The sequence below is a fragment of the Melopsittacus undulatus genome, chromosome 6 (genome assembly GCF_012275295.1).
Source record: "Melopsittacus undulatus isolate bMelUnd1 chromosome 6, bMelUnd1.mat.Z, whole genome shotgun sequence".
NCBI classification, from domain to species: Eukaryota; Metazoa; Chordata; class Aves; order Psittaciformes; family Psittaculidae; genus Melopsittacus; species Melopsittacus undulatus.
Window position 1 is genome coordinate 15,734,734 of NC_047532.1, and position 22,606 is coordinate 15,757,339.

General features: G+C 41.7%; 1 protein-coding gene across 1 annotated transcript in view; it reads left to right on the plus strand.

The window, feature by feature from the left end:
• The first annotated feature begins 852 nt into the window (after positions 1-852).
• Positions 853-22,606, plus strand: part of FAF1 (Fas associated factor 1) — a 174,106-nt gene continuing 152,352 nt past the window's right edge. Inside the window, exons 1-2 of the mRNA XM_005151116.3 lie at positions 853-1,296; positions 22,453-22,521. Coding sequence (XP_005151173.2) covers positions 1,252-1,296; positions 22,453-22,521 — 114 coding nt within the window. The 5' untranslated portion in view covers positions 853-1,251. The remainder of the gene's footprint in view (positions 1,297-22,452; positions 22,522-22,606) is intronic.

The following is a 22,606-nucleotide window of genomic DNA, read 5'->3' on the forward strand; positions in this document are numbered from 1 at the left end:
TACTAAAGGGGTAGGTGAACAGCATCAGGTTGTAGCAAGCAGATTTAAAGAGCATTAATTAGTTAGATTTGCATTACTTAAAGCAAACAGATGTATCTGGGGTATACAATCAATACAAGTGCTTCTTACAGTGCTGGAGTGCTAAGCTGGAGCGAGGGCCGCTGTGCAGATCACGGTCTGTTGGCTCAGAAGCCCGTGGAAAACGCACATCCTCCTTTCGAGAGAAGTACAACACCGGGGAGCAGCCACCTCCTGCCCGCGGCCGCCGGTCTCTGCGTGCCCCGGGCCCGGGGCAAGGATGTCAGGTCACTCAGCGAGCACCAGTTACGGGCTGTCAGAGCGGCCACAAGCCGCACTGGGGACCGGGTCATCACTGCTGCGGCCGCCATCCCGCCGCTCCTCTGCCGCGGCGGCACGGACGGGGCTCCGGGGCGCACCGGGGGCACAGCCGCTCTCCGCCTGCCCCGGCCCTCGTTCCCCCCTCGCAGGGACGGCGGGCAGGGCCTAGGCTCGCTGCAGCCAGCGTTCTCTCCCCCCCACCGCCGTTAGGCCGCAGCCGGTAGCGGAGCCCAGCCGGGCCCGGGGAGCCGCCGCCAACCGCTGGGAGAGGGGGACGGTGTCAGCCCCAGCGCTGCCGCCGGACGAGCAGAGGGCCGGAGCTGCCCTGCCCGCTCGGAGGAGCCGCTGACCCTGCTCTGAGGCCGGGCCGCGGCTCCTCGGTGCTGAGGCGGCCCGGCCTGCACTGAGGGCCTACGCTTGGGCCCCGGGGCCCCAACCGGTGCGGGCAGCGGGGGGGGAACCGGAGGAGGGGGGGGGGGAGAACAACACCCGCTCTGCTCGGCCCCGCCCCCCCCGGCTTCGCGAGCGCTTGACAGGAGGGTGGTCACGTGCCGGCCGCAAAGCGCCTCTTTGCGACCTCAATGACAGGCAAAATGTGCGACAGGCGCTGTGGAGGCAGGGAGGGAGCGGCGCTGCCTCCTCCTCCTCCTGCTGCCGCCCGGGCCAGCGGCTGAGGCAGCGCTGCCTGCTCCCGGTCCCGGCCCGCTCCCGGCGCCCCGCTCGCCTCTCTCCTCCCTTCTTCCCTTCTTCTTCTCCGCACGCTGCTGAGTTGGGGCAGCCCCTAGAGCGCCGCGGGAGCCCGGGAGGAACCGAGCGCCTCGATGAGCTCGTAGCTCCCACCCTGCCCCGTCCTCGCCGGCAGCAGCTCCAGGTGCGCGGGTCAGAGCAGAGCCGGGGACGCAGTTGGCTGCAATGGCGTCCAACATGGACCGAGAAATGATATTGGCTGATTTCCAGGTAAATTTCAAGCCGCCGCCACACAACCGTGGCCTCTCGCTGCTTTTCTCTTTCTCCTGGTTGCTGTGCTGCCGGTTCTTTGTGGGAAGGTCCAGGGTGGTGGGGGTGAAGCCCACCCTCCAGAGCCCCTTGCTCTTTCTCTCTTTCTTTCTTTTTTGTTTTGTTTTGTCAGAAATGGGGAACGTGTGCCTTCTCTCAAGGTGCGTGATCAAAATGTCTTCTTTTAACTTAAAGAGTTTCGGTTTCTAATGAAAACAAAAAAGCTTTCTTTTTTTTTTTTTCATCCATTTTTGCTTGTTCCAACCCTCTGCAACCACCCCAGGCCCTGGGACAGCTGTGAGCCAGCTCACTTGGAAGAGGCAAATGCCAGGGAGGATACTAAACTCATCACTCCTCATGATTTGTCACAGTGTTTGTAATGAATCACTTACTGGTACTACAGATTAGAGCTGGGCAGAGGTGTTTCCATTATAACATCAACACTAACTTCGCGGTTGCCTCAGCCTATGACTGTTGTAATGACGGTAAAACTCTTCCCGCCCCATTCCAAACAACAACATGTTTGTGTAGAAAGGAGGAAGGAGGAATATGCCCTTAAAAGCTGTTCATGTTCCTTCCTCCCTGAAAAAGAGTTATAATTTAACTTCGAACTTTTAAATCTCATTCCCAGAATAAAGTTTTTCTCTGAATAAAAGTGATGTGTTCAGAAGTCTGGTTAATCTGTTCAGTGTATTGCTTCCTAATACTGCTTGCTCTTACATGGTTTTTCTAAGAACAAAAAAGTGGACGGTTCCTCCATTTGGAGTACTGGGAAGAGCTCAAAACAGAGTGGAAGGGTATCAGATTATCTTTGAATATATCTTTTAAGTATTTACTTTTTAATCCATGTTTTTTTTGTTGTTGTTGTTTGTTGGGAGATTTTTCTTGTGTTTTTTTTGGAAGCTTTTTCCATTTCCAGTGGTTATTCTTACATGGATAAGCTGTTGGATATTCTTTGATTCAGTTGTAAAACTGCTGTCTGTGTGCCCAACTTCTTAAAAGACTGTTTCTCAGCTGCTAGCTTAAAATAATCCCTTTGTTCACTCTGTGCGTGTGTGTTTAACAGGAATGTTTCTTTGGAATTACAGGTAGGGTGACTGTCATGTACATTATGTAATTCCCCTTTACAAAAGGTATCTGTTATCTCACTGACGTAACACACGGAGTTCCCAGCTGGTAACAGGGCAGTCTTTTCCCTTTTTGTACCTGAGTGCCTTACACCCATACTTATTAAAATGTTTAACATTTCTATAAGGATCTTTTTATTTTGTTGTGCTTGAAGGTGCTTTTGTGTGTGCAAGGAGTGACATCTCAATTCTAAGGCTGGGGTTTCATAAGGGAGCTCTTCCAGTAACAGTACATTGTGTAAGAGGAAACCAGGGACCCCGATTCTGTGCTCATACTAGTGAAGACAATCTTTTATGGAATCCCACTTTTATGGAATTCCCTGAAATGGCTTTAAATTCAGGAATCCCAAGTTAGTGGCTGGTGAATGTAAGATTATTTTTGTTTTAATAGAGATTTCAACCTGTATCCACTTCCCAAGTTTTTTAGTGTCAATGCTGTTTTGCAGTATTTTTATGCTTGAGTTTTGAAACCAGTTAATAAAGGCATAAGAGCAACTGCAGTGTTGCTACCATGAAGACAAGTAAGTATTATTGCAAGCTTGCAGAAGGGTGGTGGAGTCATAGAAACCAGTTGTAGATCAAGGATGACATAATGTATTTGAACCTAGACCCAGGAAGTATTTTATCCTATAACAGTACTTACTTAAAAAGAACCCAAACCTTTTCTTCTTGTATTTCAGCAGACAGCTTTCCTATTTTTATTTTATTTTTTTGTTTCACTCCCTTTTTTTTCCTTTTTAAAAATCCTATCAAGCTTCTGCCTGATTCTGAAACACTGGCCTGTTAATTGTTATGCTGCTAAAGCTTCAGATTAGCAAAGGACAATGTCAGGCATTACTGGGCCTTGTATCTTGCAGAGTGGTAAAGGATTTGGGGTATTTTAAGTACTTCATGGAATTTGCAACTCATTCACTAAGAATTTAAAATGGAAAATAAAACATTATGTGGAAAATAATCCTGCATGGTTTTCCCTTCTGTATTTTCTGTACCTTTTAATTAATAAATGTTTTTTTCTCAGAGTTCTGCTGCTATCTTCTATATATGTATGAGGTATCTTGTTGAAGAATGCTGTGCACACTGGAAACCTAAAAGCTATTCTTTGCAGTTTTGTTCATCTCATCGTTGCTGAATTGAGTTGGGAGGGAAACTTCTGTTTCACTCTTACCTTTCCCCCGTTACGTTTAAGAAGGATAGATCAATGTCTGAACTTTTAAAACTTGAAAGGATTTTTCCCCATTATAAAACTTGTGCCTTCAGTGAAGTCATGATTATACTGATATCTGATGCTTTTATGAAGCTCTCATGGGCTTATTTGGTACCTTTCAAAGCCATTGATTTCAACTAGAGCAGGATCTTGTACCGTGTTTGGTTTTCCCTTTTAGCTGTCATTGTTGTAACAGGTTGCTTTTCTGAGGTACTAAAAGGAAATGCTTTCCAAAATATTTTGTATATATACATATGTATGCATACAAACACTGCATAATTTTATTAAAGATTTAAACTATACAGCAAAACACAGTAAGTGATCTACCCTAATGTTTTTTTTTGATGTCTCAAAACAATTTAAGCCTGTTCTGTGTGGTTTGTAATTATTTTCTTTCCATTTCCTTTTTTAATGAGGTTACTGTATGCTACCCAGGGAGTACAAAGTAGGTATTCATACATGTGGGCTGTGTAAGCAACCTGTCTAACTTTTCCTTCTTAGGCTCTCACTTAGGAAAGATTATGCAGAAGCTTAACTTTGTACATGACTAGTCTGATTGTTTTCAGTGGAAGTAGCCAAAGCGGAGTTGAGAGCACAGGCAAGTTTTAGCTGTTTCACTAAATGCAATTCAGAATTTCTCCACAAAGTGTCATTGGCATATAGGAAAAAACGCCCAACAATTTCTGCTTCTGTTTGCAGCAGAAATTCTTTGAAAGGTAACTGCATGTGAGCTGGTAAAAGGGTGATGCTGCTACATGCTGGGGAAAATAAGGGCATAAAATTCCTACCAGTTTTTGTCAACATCGCTGTTCTCCTTTTGTTTGTTGTGTTTAGCTGTAAAATGTTCTTCCGTCTCCAGTGGGATACCCAGGTACATGCAAGATACAAAAATATTAATGATCTATGCAGTTTGGGGTCCATTTTTCATTATAAAGAAAATAGACGTTTTTCTTATTTTTTTCCTTTTTAAATTATTAATTGTAATTGTACTGAACTGAGTTAAACTGGCATAGTTTGGCTGTTAAGAAATGAAGAACGATCTTTGCACATTGGCAGAAATGCCAGATGCTGACATTTTTGTATGCAAGCAGCTTTACTTTTGTAAAACAGCTTCACCTAGGATAGGGACTAAAATTATCAAGAATATCTTTTTGTCACTATAAGTTATACCCACCTACAGGACCACTTATTCATGCTATATGGTTGTCCTTCCAACAGTTCTAAATGTAGGGCCCAAGAGCTGGAGTACTGTGGGAATTTCCAGCTCCTGGGTGCCCACTTATTACAAGAATATCTGGCATGTGGAGCTTCAGAAGGAGGTTTTTCACAGAATTCACATTTTCCACTGACAAAATAAATAAGTAGCTCAGTCTTCTGAGCTAAGTCTTCCCACCCAGTAGCTCAGGTCTGGGTGGAAAGACTTTGGAGTAGAATGGCAGAACTGGAAAATCCTTGCTTTTATTGAAACAACAGATACATGAGTTTTGTTCCTTCTGTCTTTCATCTGTGTTCATTGTGGAAAAAAAAGTTACATGAGTATTTTTTCTTTTTGCAGTTTTTTTTTACCCCTTATACTGGGTACCAGACTGCTTTGGTATGGTTCACACACGTATATGTGAAAATATCTTTCTTAAAACTTCCCCTTTGTGTCAGTCTGTTTCATGAAACCAGAGGTTTGTGGGAGGAGCAAGGGGGAGTTGGGAATGAAGAACCTCATTGCCGTCAGTTACAGAAAGGTGAGAAAGCATGCCACATAATCGTGTTTTTAGTTATAAAATCAACCATGGCATTGATACATCAGCTTAGTATTTCTTTCCTTTTTGTTTTAAAGGTTTAATCATAATTCAGACTACTCTTTTTCCTTCTGGAACAGCTAAAATTAAAAAAATTGAAGAGTCTGTTACACTTGGAAGTTAATACAGTGCTGTTAAATAACTGATATGTTTTTAAAGACTTTTTGGTTTTGGTTATGAGAAACATCTGTCTGCTTCAGCCCTGTTCAAGTTTATCTCTGTTATGCAACTGTGCATATATTCACTCTCTAAGCATCTATATACAGAATTTACATGTGTGTTATTTTTTGAAGGGACTGCTAAGGGATCCTTACGTTCTTCTATGTGTGCTGGGTTAGGTTTTTTGTCACTTAAGGTACTGTCAGCATGTAAATGTGATGGTTGAAAAAGAGACAGCAATAGCTTTGAGTCAGTACCCTTGCTTCATTCTTGCCCTGTACTATGTCTTATGCTGGGGACTGGAAGGAGTCTTTAAACCATTTTCTGTAAGGGTAAACTGTCCATGAAGGAGTTTTGAACAAATAGCAAGTTGATGTCCTTAGCACTGGTTTCTGAAAGAAAAGGTGGTGTTTTGTCATGAAAGCATTGGAGCACAAAGGACTGGTTTTGATTTCTTTGCAGACTTTCTGTGAAGTGGGTGACAATTCACTTGGGACAAGATCCTCAACAAAAGATAGGTGCTGAAGAGACTTCCAATTGAAGTTTAATTTTTGGAAATGTCTTCCAACTTACGTTTAGCATTCTTGAAGGCCTGCATTTTCACCAAAGAGTCTCCTAGATGTCTAAAAATCTAGTTTTATATGTGTTAAGATCTGTCCAAGTTTAAACCTCAGTCTTGCTCATACCAAACTGTTTCCTGTGTGCCCTCTCTGTAGGATAATAATGCAGTGGGTGCCCCTAGGGCACACAGCTAAACTGAGCTCTGCAGCTCTCACCATAGTAGTTGGAAGGATCCAGTGCTCCATAGATTAGACATCAGGGTTTGTGATAGACACATTTGTTTCTTCGTGCCCTCATACTGTGTATTCTTTAGGTAGAAGTGGACTCTGCTAGGTTTCTAGTAGTTAGTTGCTAGGATGCTCAGCACTGTTTCACGTATTTTCATGGATATAGGTTACCATATTCTTAGCTAAATTTTTAAATAAACAGCTGGTTTTCAGTGTAAAAAAGAGGACTTTAAGACACTGTAAGATGTTGAAGTTCATACCTATGAGACCTCTTAATTTACATTTTGATTAGGATTCCTTTTAATCCTTCTTGCTTTTAATCACATTATAGTTTTGTGTATTGCACAGTCAATAACAGCATTGGAACTGTTAGTTGGTTTGCAACGCAATTGGTTTTGTTTGCTGTAAATGGCCTTAGGATCAAGAGACACGATAAAAGTATACTGTGTGCTTAGTGTGTTTTAGTTTGGTTAGTTTGATTGCTGTTGTCTGCTTCCAAGACCATTGCTTCTATTTGTTTGGTGTGTGTTTCTGAAGAATTAACATTTTAATTTCTTAAGATGCTTTTAGAGTCAGCTGTAATCCCAAAGCTCTTGTTCATCAGAGCAAAGCTAGTTTGATTTACTAGCCAACTTTCTGGTCTGTAAACTGAAGCTCAAGTGTATTCCAGAGTCACACATAGAATCATAGAATAGTTGGGGTTGGAAAGGATGTTGAGTTCATCTAGTGCCAAACCCCCTCCCATGGGCAGGCACAGTTGTACTAGACAATGTCACCCAAGGCTCTGTCCAGCCTGGCCTTGAACACTGATGGGGATGGAGCATTCACAACTTCCTTGGGCAACCCGTTCCAGTGCCTCGTCACCCTCACAGTAAAGAACTTCCTCCTTATATCCAATCTAAACTTCCCCTGTTTAAGTTTTAACCCGTTACTCCTTGGCCTATCACTACAGAAAGAAACTGAAATAGGTTATCGCTGTTCAGAAACATTATAACCGGGGCATTTCCACTGATAGCTTTTCATGGAAAAGCCAGCTAATTTCTCATATAGAAGAAGAGATAGCTAATTAGAAATACAATCTGATGTTTACAGAGAAGAAAGAGGATAATATGATTTGTGTGCATTTCAGCCCTGCTGCAAGAACCTAAATAATTTACCACTGGAGCACCAGTTCATCTTTAGAAAGTGGTTTATACTGTTCCTTTAGTTCAATTACCTTGGAAAGACTCTTCACATCATAGTAATCATGTAATATTTTCCATGGGTCCATTCATATAGGTATTTGGGTTAGTAGGTCACTGAAACAGATTGAGAGGTGGTAGGTGTAGGATCCTTTTTCAAATGCCATGACAACTGATGCTAATTATAACATTGAAGTTATTAATTGTATATACTCCCAGAGGCTAGGAGCATGCTTTCATTGGAAGTTACTGTGAAAGTTATTCAGCACATTAAAAATTAAATTTGGGTAATTCTTGGTAAGCAAAGATAATTTGCAGTAAACACACCAAGTTAATGTTTTTGTGTGGAAGGAGGTGTGAGAGAGGAGACGATGAGGATTTGAGAGATTTGATACATGTTTTACAGGGTCCTGAGAATCTCCCATCTTGGGATTATTGCACTGGTGTTGGGAAGTCTGAAAGGGTAGAATACCCTTCTCTCTTTGGGCAGTTGTTATGGTTCAGTTACCATTGCAAGCCTAGTTTTCATGTGTTTCTGCGTCTGAAGCAAGAGTTAATAGCTTATTAAAAGAAATACATGGCATGTCTTTGGTAGGATTTCATGTTTTTCTAGTCAGTGGTTAAGTCAGTGTGCATATATGGGGCAACCATGAGGTGAGTCCTTTCTTTTGACTGCTGTAAGAAGTAGAATAAAAAGCCTGGGGAAGTGCCTAACATTTTACTTGTCCCTCATAATTTGGATGAAAGGAAATGACATGCTTTCTGGCTGGATTCATGCCTACTAATTAAGCCAGTTTTTTGGAGTTGAGTAGGTAATGTGCAACTGTAAAACCAAACTGCTCAAAGGGAAACCAAAGCCCTAATGTATGCATTACATGTTGTTTGGTCTATCAAAGAAGTCATCTACTGGTCTTGTGTGTCTAACTGGTTGTGCAGGTCTTTGTTGTGCAGGAGTAGTTATACTTTCAAAAGATAATTCATTAAAGCTCAAGTTCTTGGAAAGGTTTTGAAACTAGAACAGAGTACGTTAGCCCTTGAGTTATTTGATACAGGTTTCACATTTTACGTGTAGCAGGAAACAATTTGTAAAGACAAGAACTCTAAAACTGAGTCACTTCTGTTATTCTTATTTTTAAAGGTCAGGTTGTTTGTGTGAGCAAATATCAAAGGTGCCGTATCAGCTCAGATCAAGGAGCCAGCTGGCCTAATGTCTCCTCTGCAGCAGTCGTTAGTCCTTAGGAAAGAACCAAAAGAAACAGAATTTGAATGGGTTTGCCTCATCCTAGTTTCTACAAGTCAGCACTTGAAGAGCTTGATGATGGGGTTGTTATAAGATGGGGTTGTATGTAAATTTGTCTGTAGAAATCTTAACCCTTTCTGACTTGCACCCCAATAAATTTCACCAAACAGCTAGTGTCAGCAATATAGGAGTGTGAGGTTGATGTCAAGAGCAGTCTGCTGTGAAAAATTCATATTTAAGTTCCTTAAGATTTGAGGGCAGTCATCTGGTCCTGGTGTTTTTTTCTGTATGTCTCTACTGGCACTTTAGGATGAGAGCTCTCTGTAAAGAGCAGCTTTGTTATAGGATGGGTCCCTAAGTGTATACAAGTGCACAAATTTCATTTAGCTTTTCCAATATGCCCTGACCTTCTCTAAATACTTCTTCAGTATCTTCTTGCTTTGGTCCCACTGACTCTCTGGCAGACTTTCTTGTCCTTGTGCTTTTAGAAGCTTGTATAATTTTAATGTCTTTAGAGAAATGAGTTTTTTTTCCAGTCTAGTTTTGTTGGCCTGCATTATGGTATGACCTGTGCTCTGCTGGGATGGAGTGTTCTTCTCTTTCCCTATTTTGGATACCATTCTCAGGTTTTTAAGAGCATGTCCATTCTCTGTGGTCTTGTTCTTTACCAAAAAAACCTGAGGGTTTGTGGAATGTGGAGTAAAATGTTTTTTGTATGGATAAATACTCTTCCTTGTGTGCATATCTGGAAAGTGGCCTTTATTTATTCTTTAGTCGTTTTTAAGGTTCTGCTTTTGAGGCAAAGAGGAGAAAGGAGATGACTGCCGATATCCAGTAAGCAAAAGCATTTGTCTGACTTGTGCAGTTCTTTTTTGGTTTTCATCAGTTTTTCTTATGTGATAGTGTATAATGTACTGTGAGAGCTAAATAACTGTGATTCAGGATGTCTTGGGTTTTTCACCTTCACTGAGATACTTTTAATTAAAGTGTTACACAAACACAGAAACTTTGGGACAATTCTAACTAAAGCTTTTTGTAGTTGCTGGGTAAAGGCTGTCTTCAGTCCTCAGGAAAGACAGTTTAGTAGTCCAGGGTACTGATTAATGGGTAGTGACTTTTGGTTTGTTTTGGGTTTTAATTCAGTTTGAGCACTGCTCTTTGTGTGTAGTGCATGTGGCTTAAACGCTGGTGTTCACATGGGGCTTGGGAGGCTAGGGTTCATGTCTTGGCTCAGCTCATGGGCTTCCTAGGGATGTGCCTTCGTGGTATTCTGGAAACAGAATTTGCTCCAGAGTCTTGAGAGTGTTCAAAGTCTGCTGGAAACCATTTGAAAGTGGTTAGTGTGGTGCCAAGTTAGCTAGTTCTGCTAAGAAGTGGTTAGAGCTTCATGCTACCAGTTTAGACTTTGTAGCCTGCTTGCTTTGTGCAGAAGGCTTGCAGTCATCTCAGACCGTGGGCAAGGGTCATGCTTGTCTGTTTGGTAACTAATAGGTAGAAATGTCTTCTGTGACCTTCAGAAATGCTGTTTCTTCTTTTATTCCCCCATTCCTCATGTAGGAAAGGACTAATGCTTCCTTACTTCAGTGTTTTGCCTAAGGTGGTGCTTAAATAGTAGAACGATGAAACTTGTAAATAGTAGGGGGTGGGAGTTCAAATGCATTGGGCAAAGTTTGAACCTGGCATATTTGCCTAAACCTTTTCTTGATTTCTGATACTGGTTAAGTGTATTAGCTTGTTTTTGTTAAGCCAACAGCTGGTGAATCTGCTTGATTTTTACCAGATGGTCTCTTGAATTATGTAAAAACAGAGGAGCATTCTTATCTCTTCCTTTGGATGCTTGCAGTAGGTGACCTCTCAGTTTATATGCCTGGATGTTGGTTTGAAGTGTTTGTCTGAAACAGAGAGAAGTAAAAGTTAATTTAATAACCACGGATGACTCATAATAAGAACAGTCTCATCATATCAGTAGGGTTGTTGCATGGTGAGAATGAGAGGGGATGCCACAGAAGGGCATGTATGTAGCTGGTGTTGCAGCCTGTGGAGGTGCACCTGAGTCAGGCAGGACTGTGGGAACGTGAGAGCTGAGGTACCAGCAGTCTCAGTTGTGAGTGTCCAAATGTGCTGAATGTCTTGGTAGCCCAGAGGGGAGTTATATGTGGATCCTAAATCTGATAATATAGTTCTAAAGCCTTGCTTGGCTGAGCATATTTGTTTAACTTTACCTGCTTTTGGGGAAAAAAGTGTTATGTTTTGATTCAGTTGCCTTGAAGTATTTACCATTGCAACATGATATGTGGGAATTTTCAAGAACATTTTCTCACTTACTAATACATAATTGTGTGAGGTGTCCCTGCCCATGGTGGCGGGGTTAGAACTAGATGATCTTAAGGTCCTTTCCAACCCTAACTATTCTGTGATTCTATGAATTAGTCTCCTAGAGCTTTCTGGGTTTGAGTAGACTTCTAGCAGATACAATTTGGAGCTGCCTTTGGCTGCTTTATAGACTTTTAATGATTATCTTTGATTTCCAAGCTGTTCTTATAAGCACGGGAGAGGAAAGCAAGGTACTATGTTTCACTCTAGAAACAGGAAACTCAGGGTTGGGTTATTTAAAATCCTACATGCAGAAACCTGATTTTTATTAGGAATGCTTAGAAAGCAAATTAAAGATTCTTCTAGTAGAAGTAGTAGCCACATAGTGGGTTGCACTAGTGTGCTGGGAGACTGAGGGAATCCATTTTTCTCATGCTGGTGAGACTGCTACTACCAGGAGTACTGTGTCTGGTATCAGTCCCTCCATTGACAAAGTGAAGCAAGTCCAGTGGATGGCTGCCTAGGAGGGGAGGTCGCTGGAGCACATCTGCTATCTCATCTGTCTGGATGTAATTCAAGGACATAAGTAATATCTTTTGTTATGTCTCATATGCTATTAAGAGCAGCTCTGTGTGTTTTTCTTTTTGGTTTTAAGCTGCTGACCTGGAGAATTACAGAATCATAGAATAATTCAGCCATCCTTTCAAGCAGGTTAGTGGCCAGGACTTGAAAAGTGTTTTCGATGCTCCTCGTCTGTCTTGTCTTTTGAAGAGTAAGTTACTAAAGGGATAGTCAGTTGATTTTAACAATATTTCTTCTTTGCCAGTGTTTTTGGTTTATCTTTAAAACCTCATCTTTATGGACTAGAAATAGTTGTAGTTGCACTGCTGTATCTAGTGATAAAAAATTATTGAGTGCTTTTAAAAGTAAGCATTTCCTAGGGTGCTGCATGTGCAGTTGCAGTGGGTGGAGGTGTATTAATGCTGGCTTCCTGGGGCTTTGTAGGAGATCCCAAGAGCTGAAAGCTTTTCTTTCTAGGTGATTTCACCTGTCAAATCTTTTGTTGCCTTAATCTTCTTGTTTCTTTGGGCATTGTGTAAGTATTAAAAAGATGGACTGAGCTACAGTTGCAACAAAATGCTGATGCCAGAAAGTTTTTTTCTCCTTTTTCATCCAACACAGGAGAGTCTGTATCTGCTGTTTCAATGGCTGAGTAATAGGCATCAGGCTGAATCATAGTAGCTTAGTCTTGTTCTGAGACAGATGGATGAGATATTAGCAAGAGAGGGAAAAAGTCTGTGGTTGACAAGTGATGTGACTCTGCCCTGAAGATCAGTTGTCTGAGTTTGCTGCTGTTTTGGGTACTTGGAGCTATGGCTCCAATTTTATCCTGTTGGTTGTATGAACTGAGCATGGTACCTGTGTTTGCATCTAGTCTATATTACTGCAGGAGGCTGCAGCAGAGGATGTTAATTGCAGAATGCCTGTGGAGGTTAGGCACAAAGTGAAATGTTTTTTTTATCCAGCTGACTTTTACAGGAGAGACTGATGCATGTGGTAATCCACAGCCATCTGTGTGCCAGATTTTAATGGGCCTGAACCTGTTGTGTGAAACGTTCTAGGCTAAAGCCTACTTTGGGTTAGCTTAGAGATGGTCTCTTTCTGAGGAAAACATAGCTACTGTGGGTAGTCAAAGGAAATACAGTTTTGTTCAACAAAAATGTCAAGAGGCAGACTTCTAACTTCTTCATATCCAGCTACGGGCAGCTAGGCTGAATGTGGTCATCTGGAGGCTTTTGGCTGCTGCATTTTGTCTTGGCCAGAAGGGGAATGGTGCCACAGGTGAGAGAAATTCTGCCTTGCTGCCAAATACCATTTGCACCCAGCTTCTGTGCAACAACTGCCACCCACTGTCTGTCGGGGCAACAGTAGCCTGACTCTGTATTTGAGTCAGCAACAGCTGTTTGTTGCTGTCCCAGCTTTTACAGCAGTAACAGCCCAGCTCTCTGTGTTGGGAGCAGCAGTTGTCCTTCCAGCTTTGCTGTGCAACAACTGCCTGGATCACTGCAGCAGGTGCTGGAGGAACGTTTTCAGCAGCAGCTGGGGCCAGATGGGGAGGACAGCTGGTTTCCTGAGATGTGGAGGTAGGCTGAAGCCTGTGCTGTTGAAGTCGGGGGTCATCGAGGGTCTCAAAACCCAGATCCAGCTGTTACGGCTGCCTGCTGGGGTCAGACCACCCTGCAAGGGATTTAGAAGAGCAAGTCTGTCATCCTGCATTACGACTGTCTGGAAGTGCCTCCTAGGTTTGTCTTGAATGCCTTGAAGTCTGTCTTTCCTCTGACTTCTACTGAATTGCGTGGCTACTTTGCTTGCTTTATGGAACAGTAATTAAGGTTACTGTGCCAGTTAAATAGGACCCCTCATGGTTAGCTGTGAATCTTCCTCCAAGGGTAAGCTCTCCCTCACTAAGGTGATGGTTAATCTGTAAAGCTGCCTGAAAAAACATTTGGAGAAATGCACTGAAGTTTTATTATATGCAAATATAAATCTGCCTTTTGGAAACACCTGGCCTGGAAGAACAGGATGCTAAGAAAGTTTTACCGTTCGATAGCTTTTATCTTTGGGATCTGATTTTATGCATTCAGTGCAAAACAGTAGTTTTCTCATCTTCATAGTCATTTTCCTTTTGTGTGGTCTGAAAAAAACAGAAGGGACTGTGCACTCTCTGGAGCTGCAGTGAAGTGTGAAAATGCTATCCTAGATTTAGAGGAAATGTGGAGAGGAGGAGTTGGAGAAGGAACCTATTCTATCTCATCTTCCCCTTTATCTTCCCTTTCAGAAAAATGTTTTGCTTTCTTTTTGATGTGTTAAGGTTTACAAATCAGTGAGCCTTGAAGGTTTTACCTTTACTGTGGTGGCTCGTTTCTTTCAGTTTGATGACTTAGAGGATGTGTTGGTTGTTGATTGAATCAAGAGTTTGTAGTATTCTGGTAGGAATTTTCTTTCAAAATATTGAACGCCTTTCATTAAGTAGGTCTCATGAAAATAAAGCTGAGTAAAATCTGTGAATCAAAGATAATTTCTTCTCAACGAGCATCACTTTGCTTAGTAGCAAAGATGTGTTTTTGTGTCTTTGGAGCTCATCTACTTTGCTGTATTTTGAAGGCATTTTTTTTCCTTCTGTTGCTGCAAATATCTAACATGGTTTTGTTTTTTATCTTTTTGCTTCTTGTTTGGGTGGAATGGAAAGCATAAAAATGAGCAAAACCCAAAAGTAATGTAAATAAGTAAACCCTGTGACTTTTTGTCTGCCTTTCCTAGGTAAGTGAGGCACACAACTTTATGGTGCCCAGGTGTCCAATTAAATGACGCTAAATTTCATGAAAATATAGCCAGGTATCATCTAAAGAATTCCATCAAAAGAAGCTCTTAATAAATATTCTAGCCATAGGAAAAGCTTAAATCATCCTTTACAATTAGGGGTAAGAGACAAACCCACGAGGAAGCAGACTTTTAAATTCTGTTGCTCACAGAACCTGCTGGTTTCCTGTGTGTGTTTCCCTAAAGAAAACAAAGGCAGAAGCATACCAGGCTGTTCTGGGTCTAATCTGCTGTTGCAGAGTCCTTGATGTCATGTCATACCTGCCAGCGAAGGACTGCCTGTTCTGTGTACTTAATTACTTGGGGAGAATCAAAGACATGCAAAGAAGATAATTTTCTTGAATTGATCTTGCATGACATGATTCAGTAAAAAGGAAGCAAACTTAAAATATAGTTGGGGTTTTTTTTTGTCTTACTGATGAGTTATGACTTGAGGCAGAGATTTGTATATGGTGGTGTGTAGTGTCTGAATGTTGAAATGTTATTCTGAAGAATCTGAGTTTGCTGGAACTATGATGTTAACAGGATGTTGAGAAAGATCTTGGAATGTCTGTTTCATGATTATGTTAATAAATAGCACTTACTCCTTCACTGTTGTCATTCAGAAATGTTTGTTTTCTGTTTTATTGACAACTAGTAAACCCACTCCATCTGGAAAGTGAAATCTTTGTTTTAGAACTCCTCAAAATCAAGTGTTAAAAGTCTTTGTAAAACTGGTCCAAGGCTTTTCAACAAAACTGTCTTTCTTGAGTATTAAGAATTCTTCTTGTTTTCATTTTTAGTTAGTGTTTACACCTGTCCATTCCTGTTACCGAGTGATTCTGCATTGCAAAGAGAATCATAGAATCGCAGAATAGTTAGGGTTGGAAAGGACCTTAAGATCATCCAGTTCCAACCCCTCTGCCATGGACAGGGACACCTCACACTAAAGCAAGCCATGCAAGGCTTCATCCAACCTGGCTTTGAACACTGTCAGGGATGGAGCATTCACAACCTCCCTGGGCAACCCATTCTAGTACCTCACCACCCTAACAGTAAAGAATTTCTTTCTTATATTCAATCTAAACCTCCGCTTTTTAAGTTTTAACCCGTTACCCTTTGTCCTATCACTACAGTCCCTTATGAATAGTCCCTGTCAAGCATCCCTGCAGGCCCCATTCAGATACTGGAAGGCTGCTACGAGATATTCACACAGCCTTCTCCAGAATGAGAGCTGGGTTCTATTTTAGATAGTAAATCATCAACAAGATGTTTTAGGAAGGATGCGAACATACAAGTGAATTAGTTGGTTGATACCTCAGCACAGCAGAGTAAACTGGACTGTGTGCTTTGGCAGAAGGGTAAGCTAATTTTGTTTAGTTTATCTCAAAATAAAAGTATGCCAAAGTGAGCTGAATTGATTTGCATTTGGTATGGGCTAAGAGTGTGGCATATGGACAGGTGTAAGTCACCTGAGCTGCAGGGGTGATCTGAACAGGGATCCACTAAATCCAGTATTCAAAGCTTGAATTCTAGGTACCCTCAATTTCATCTTCACAACCCAGAGCTGGAAGCAACACACTGTTGGTCAGGTTCTTACTGTGGGCTGGAGCACAAGTTGGTTCTTAAGAAGATCATGCAGAGTTTGCAACGCTGAAAAATGAGGAAATAGTAACTCTTTATTTCTGCAATGACCAGATTTTTCAGTGTATTTCACTTAACTGTAAATAAAACCTCAGGCTGTCATTTCTGCAAAGCTTTATTGTCAAAGTGAAACTACTTCAAAGCAGAGCTGTCACCAGTTTGTGACAGGTTTATGGTAGTGAACCCACCTGGGATTTCAGAAGTGACAAGCTCAAGCCCTGCACTCCTCAAGCGTACCTGGTGTAAGTGTATATAGCCTTCACACTTGCTAGGGAATGTATTAAAGTGTTGTCTCATGTTTAGTTTCAGAAGTAACTGTAAGAAGTAATGGAAAAGAAGGCAAAATGTTGCTTCTGAAAGCAAAACTGTATTTATTTTTTTTATTATTATGCTTTTTTTTAGCACTCCCTGCCGTGGAAAGGACTCAGTCAGAGATCAATATGATCAGACAAAAAGCCATTTATTGCAAAGCATTAACTCCTTATATACTATTGCTTACACACACCTACAGCAATTTGGCATATCATGATTGGATACTTGTCTTGAGGACCCTTAGTGACTAACATATAATTGGTTAAGCACAGGTGTGAGAACTTGACCTCGAATGCTTGCCAACAGTCCACAGTTCTCATAAGTCAGTGAATTCCAGCTTCTTCTTATCTTGCTTGCTTAGGCTTCCTCGGGCCTCCCACGGCCTTGCTGTATCCCTCGGAGTTATTCAGAGCTCATGTACCAAATATCCATTCTCCTGTGAGAACGCTGTCTCCACATCTCCCCCTTTTTAGTTTTACTAAAAGTTTTTTACAATTTGGTATGTCTGCTCTACCACTGCTGGGCTTGTGTAACATAACTACCCACTACTCTAGGTAGCATTATTTCAGTAAGACTGGTCTGATTTGAAGTCACTTGAACCTTTATAACATGTGGCATACCAGTGAATCCTACAACCATATAACAGGTTGGAATAATGGGGATTTAACAGATGTGCTCAGTATACTTGTCCATTACCCATGGTCACACATAATAAAACAGATATCACAAAGATTTTACAAAGATTTCTACCATTGCTGTTTCTTTATGTGGTTGAGTTCTGCGGCTTTGTACATTTCGCTGGCAGCCAGTATGGTCCTGTTGATAGCTGTACACAGCTCGGCCTGCCCTTTTTCTCCTGGATGGCTCTCTGATAACAACGGAGGCCATCCCTCACATCAAGGTCTGGCATGGCATGTGTCTCCACTGCTCTACGCCTGCTGGGTTGCAGCCAGCAGCGGAGCTAAAGGTTCTTCTTGGTGGCAGACACAGAGTCCAACCCAGTCTTGCCCTTGACTGTAGTAGCAGGCATTTGGTCAATCTCAGTCCTTGCACCTTGTTGTCAATGCAGAGTTTCACCTGCTTCATCCAGTAGCAAGTCACTACTACAGCAAAGCGCACACAGATTGACATTAGCAGAGTAACTATTACAGAGTGCATCAGCATGTTGAAGATGCTGATGGCAGTGGGTGACTAACCAAAGAAACTTCCTACCAGTGGAGTTCTCCCACCCTCTTAATTTGTTCCATTACCTGCTTTGTAACAGTACCATCATATTAGAATCTTTCTAGCTTTTGCCTTAGCATTTTCTAGCAGCTGCTGCAAATTTGCATGTTCTAACATCTCTTTTACAAGTGACAAATCCATACAATACAAGGTATAGTTTCTTAGCAACTGGCTAGTAAATACAGGTGGTTTTATACACAAAATCACAACCTCTAATAATAGCTACTTTACAAGCACACATATTCAAGCTGTTACTTTTCAGTTGCCCCAAGTGATGTTTTACAATCATTCGTTTCTCTCTGTCTCATTCTGCTTGGGGTTTTCACGGTCAGCTTCTGTAGATGGTGCATCAAGTTCTTCCACTCATCTGTCCAGCTCATGGCAAGGCTTGACAAACTTTGCAAACAGCTGCCGTGGACCTCTAGGTAGGAGGACAGAAATATACCCCTTCCTCTGGGTTATCAGTTCTTGAGAAATAGACAGGTTAAAGTGACTCCTTAAAGCAGAAGCATTCTGATGCAAAGGGGATGTGAAGCAGCTGCAGAAATAGACTGCACATTTTTAACAGTCAAAGGGGTTTGCTCCATCATTACACTCCCTCTTTTTTTTTTTCTGTCACACAAGCAGAATCAAAAGCAATACTTCCTAACCCCTATGGCTCAGACCACATTGTAACATTGTAAGGGGGATTTCCTTGAATCCTTTATATTTGATCAGCCTGTCAGTGTCCCAAGAAGGATGAGACCCTTGTGTCCGACCAGCCTGTCTGCATACTGGACAGCCCACTGTATCGGAGGGTGATTCGACTAACCTATTCAGGGACCCACGCTGACAGTGTCACTGAATCAAATCCCTTACATGCTGTTGATAGTACACTGGCTAGAAAACAAGCTTGAAACAATACACAACAAAACTACAGTCACTAATAACACCTAGAGTGAGTTATCATTACCCATTTCCTTTTTTTTTTAAGTCGCTCACCCTGCTTTGCACAGCTAAAACCACCGGCCTATCAGCAGCAGCCTTCTCAGCAGCAGCAACCATAAATACCTGCTGCACTTTTGCATTAACCCTTTCTTGCTCAAAATGTTGAACTGCTACCTGTTAAAACTTTTACATGAACCTGACAACAAAAAATATATGCAGAACACCGTCTGCCCTCATCACACACACACACATAGGGGATCCCACAAGCACACTCCACACAACTACAACATTTGAAACACAAAATCCAGACAATCATTGCTCCCACTGCACAGTCCCACATGCAGAACGTGGCACAAGGACCTTGTGAAGACTATCAGGAAACCAGCTCCGAGAAGCATCATCGCAGTGTGAGGTGGCAGGCTCAACCTTAGCGGGCGTCCCTGCAGAGGCTCTGCCTCCCTCACACTGCATGAGGCTTGGGCTTTTATACTGAGCAAAATGCACACTCATTCCGACAGAGGTGGCCAGCCTATGTTGGAAGAAGTTGCCAGCCATATCTATAAAGGTTTCCAAGTGTTGATAGAAACATGGACATACTTATATTTACCAACTTCTAGTACATGAGTATCACAGAGAGACTGTATCAAAGGAGTTGTATATGGGGTCCCAACTCCATGGTCTGACACATTCTGCCCGACACCCCTGATAAAAGCATAAAAGAGACCTTCCCATCTCAGGTGGGAAGCACACACACCATGGGGAACTGTGCAATACATCTGCATCCCCCACCCGTCTCGCTTCTCCCTTTACAGCTGCCCATTTATCAGGAGGATCTGGGAGATATAAATCAGGCTTCTTTTCCGGATGAATAGGCTCCAGGTCAAAAGCACCATCCAGGTCAGCATTGGCATTATCAGGCGTCAGAATCTCAGGAGCAGCAACAGCAAACTGATGAACGCGCACAGGCTCCTTCTTGGGGTCAATAGGACCTGAATCAAAAGGATCATCTTCATCCTCATCTTCAGTCTTCACAGCCGTGGCAGCAACCGGCGGAGGTTCCGGGGCGGGGGGGGGGGGGGGGGTGGTGGTTGCACACTGGTCTCCATTATCTCATTTTTTGACTTTAACATCTCTAAAACAGTTCTCCAAATGATTAACAAACTTTTCACAGCATCATTACCTTTCGTGGCTGCATTCCACAGTTTAACTCCTGCCTCATTCCACAAAGAGATCTCAAGTCCAGTAGACTCATCAATCTCTGGGCAACATGTCTTCGACCATTTCAACATTAACTTTAAGTCTTCTCTTTAAAGGTTGCTCCCTTCACCTTAAGAAGGACTGAAAACATCCATAAATCAGAGGCTTCTTCCTTAGCAATTTTTTCCCAAGTCTTGAGATTTAAAAGCTTCGCCAACTCCCACAATTAACTCCTTCTCCTTACTACAGAGCAACAATCTCTTTAGCATAGCTTCATCATAGTCTGTCCCTCTCACAGAGAGGATATGTTGGAAGAGCTTAAGTATTACTTCTTCTTAACTTTTTTCCCATCCTTAAGCTCCCTTCCAGCCATCCGGCTGCTCACCTTATTTGCACTGCGCAGTGTCTTCCGGGCTCACAAGGCTCCAATCCGAGGATTTCCTCCTCCGAGGCTTCTGCCTCCCGATCTTGGTCCAGCCAGATTGATTCCAGCCGATTTCTTCACGCCCCAGCGATTCACACCCTCTTCCGTTTCAATGTGAACTTATAGAGGGTCCCTGTTCAGGCGCCATTTGCCACGGAAAGGACTCAGTCAGAGATCAATATGATCAGACAAAAAGCCATTTATTGCAAAGCATTAACTCCTTATATACTGTTGCTTACACACACCTACAGCAATTTGGCATATCATGATTGGATACTTGTCTTGAAGACCCTTAGTGACTAACATATAATTGGTTAAGCACAGGTGTGAGAACTTGACCTCGAATGCTTGCCAACAGTCCACAGTTCTCATAAGTCAGTGAATTCCAGCTTCTTCTTATCTTGCTTGCTTAGGCTTCCTCGGGCCTCCCACGGCCTTGCTGTATCCCTCGGAGTTATTCAGAGCTCATGTACCAAATATCCATTCTCCTGTCAGAACACTGTCTCCACATCTCCTGGTGCAAAGGGGATGAAATTCAGCATTAATCGAATTTAATAATTTAATAAAATGAATTTAATAAAATGAATTTAATATTAATTTCACAACATGCTGTGAGCAGTGAAAGTTTTCTCTTGTTCCAGAGAGAATCAGTCTGGTGAGAACATTGTGGATCAATAGAAATTGCTGCCTCCCCTCTGCAGGCAAAAAGAAGACATCCCCAAAATGTCATCTTGTTGATGATGTTTGTGGCCCTCCATACTCGTCCATTTTATGTAGATATACTGCATGTAATGCAGTATACTGCATGCAAAACAGTGTATCTGCATTATTATATCTTTATATGTGTGGAATTCTTCCACACTGAATTTGGGAAGAGAGAGCTGGCCTTGAATTTCCTTGTGACTTCTGTTCTACTTTTTATTTCTTAATTTTTGTAAATGGGCAGATGAGTCCGAGCATGGAAAATAGTATCTGGTGCCTTTTTATTCTTGGGAGAAAAAAGTATCTGTTTTTATGCCTAGGGCCCTTTTTCTCCTATTTGTGTAAAGGAAAAACAGGCTTATATATTCTTGGAGTTAGGAAAACTGATTTGTTTCTTGCCACTATCAAAGGTTGGATTTTTTCAATGTTGTTTTATATAAACTTTATATAACTGTGTAGTAGAGCAGAAGGAACATGATCTTTAGATCTTGTAAAAGTTTTGTGTGCTTTTGTGTGTTTGAATACAGAGCATATCTTTGATCAGGATAAAAGATAAATTCCAGAAAGAAAGTCAACTGTTTCCATTTTTCCTCTCTGGTGAAATATATCTGCTATCATTTAATATGAATGGTAGCAAATATATGTCAGAGCATATATGGAACAAATAGCAATAGTCTGCCTGATGAAGTTGGATAGTTGAAAAGGTATTGATATCAAAAAAGAAAGCAGGATGCTGTATCAAGGTTTTTGCTGAGTAGTGTTCCCTTGTAGTTGGAATTAAGCTCAATTTACAATACCATGTTGTGCGATGTTGTCACTACTTTAAAAATGCTACTGTACTAATGAATTGACCGAAGCAAAAGGAGAGAGTGCAGGGCTAGAACAACACGCAAGTGTTTTGTCTGAAAGGAAAACGTTGTAAATGTTTCATTATATAGTCTTAATTTGAAATAATTTCACAAGGGGTGCTCATTTGTACATGTGGTAGTAAGTTGACATTTTGTTAAGCAAAAATTTGTACTTGCCACCTTCTTAACCGCACAGTGTAACATCCAGAGTGAGCAGGGGTATAAGATGATGGTAATGAAAGCAGCAGGGTTTGTAATACATATTTCTGGCTTTAGACAAAATATTTCAGCCATCTCAAATATAATTTTAAATACGAAGTATTTACACGGTCCTTTTTAAGTTGGTGTGAGTCTTTCATACATTTGAACATAGAATTCTCAACACACCTTTATGGGACAGCACTGTTGCCCTAGTTTTACAAATAACTACTTTATCTTGCTTCCCTAGGTGGCTTGCTCAAGGTTACACAAGAATCCTCTGGTGGAACTGGGAATGATATCCCAATGTTTGATGTTTACATCTTGAAATCTGATTTCTGGATTACCCTCTCTTAACAGGAAAAAAAAGACCTATATCTTTCCTGTTGTTCTGCTGAAATTAATTAAATTATAAGTATTAATACCCTTGGTTTTGATCAATGCTTTTAATTCTATTTACTGTTGTTTCTTTGTAGGCATGTACTGGTATTGAAAATATTGATGAAGCTATAACGTTGCTTGAACAAAATAACTGGGATTTGGTGGTAAGTATTCAAAGAAAATGACTTCATAGATCAACTTCATGTAACAGTGATGTGTCACCTTACTGAGACAGCTGTTATCTTTATT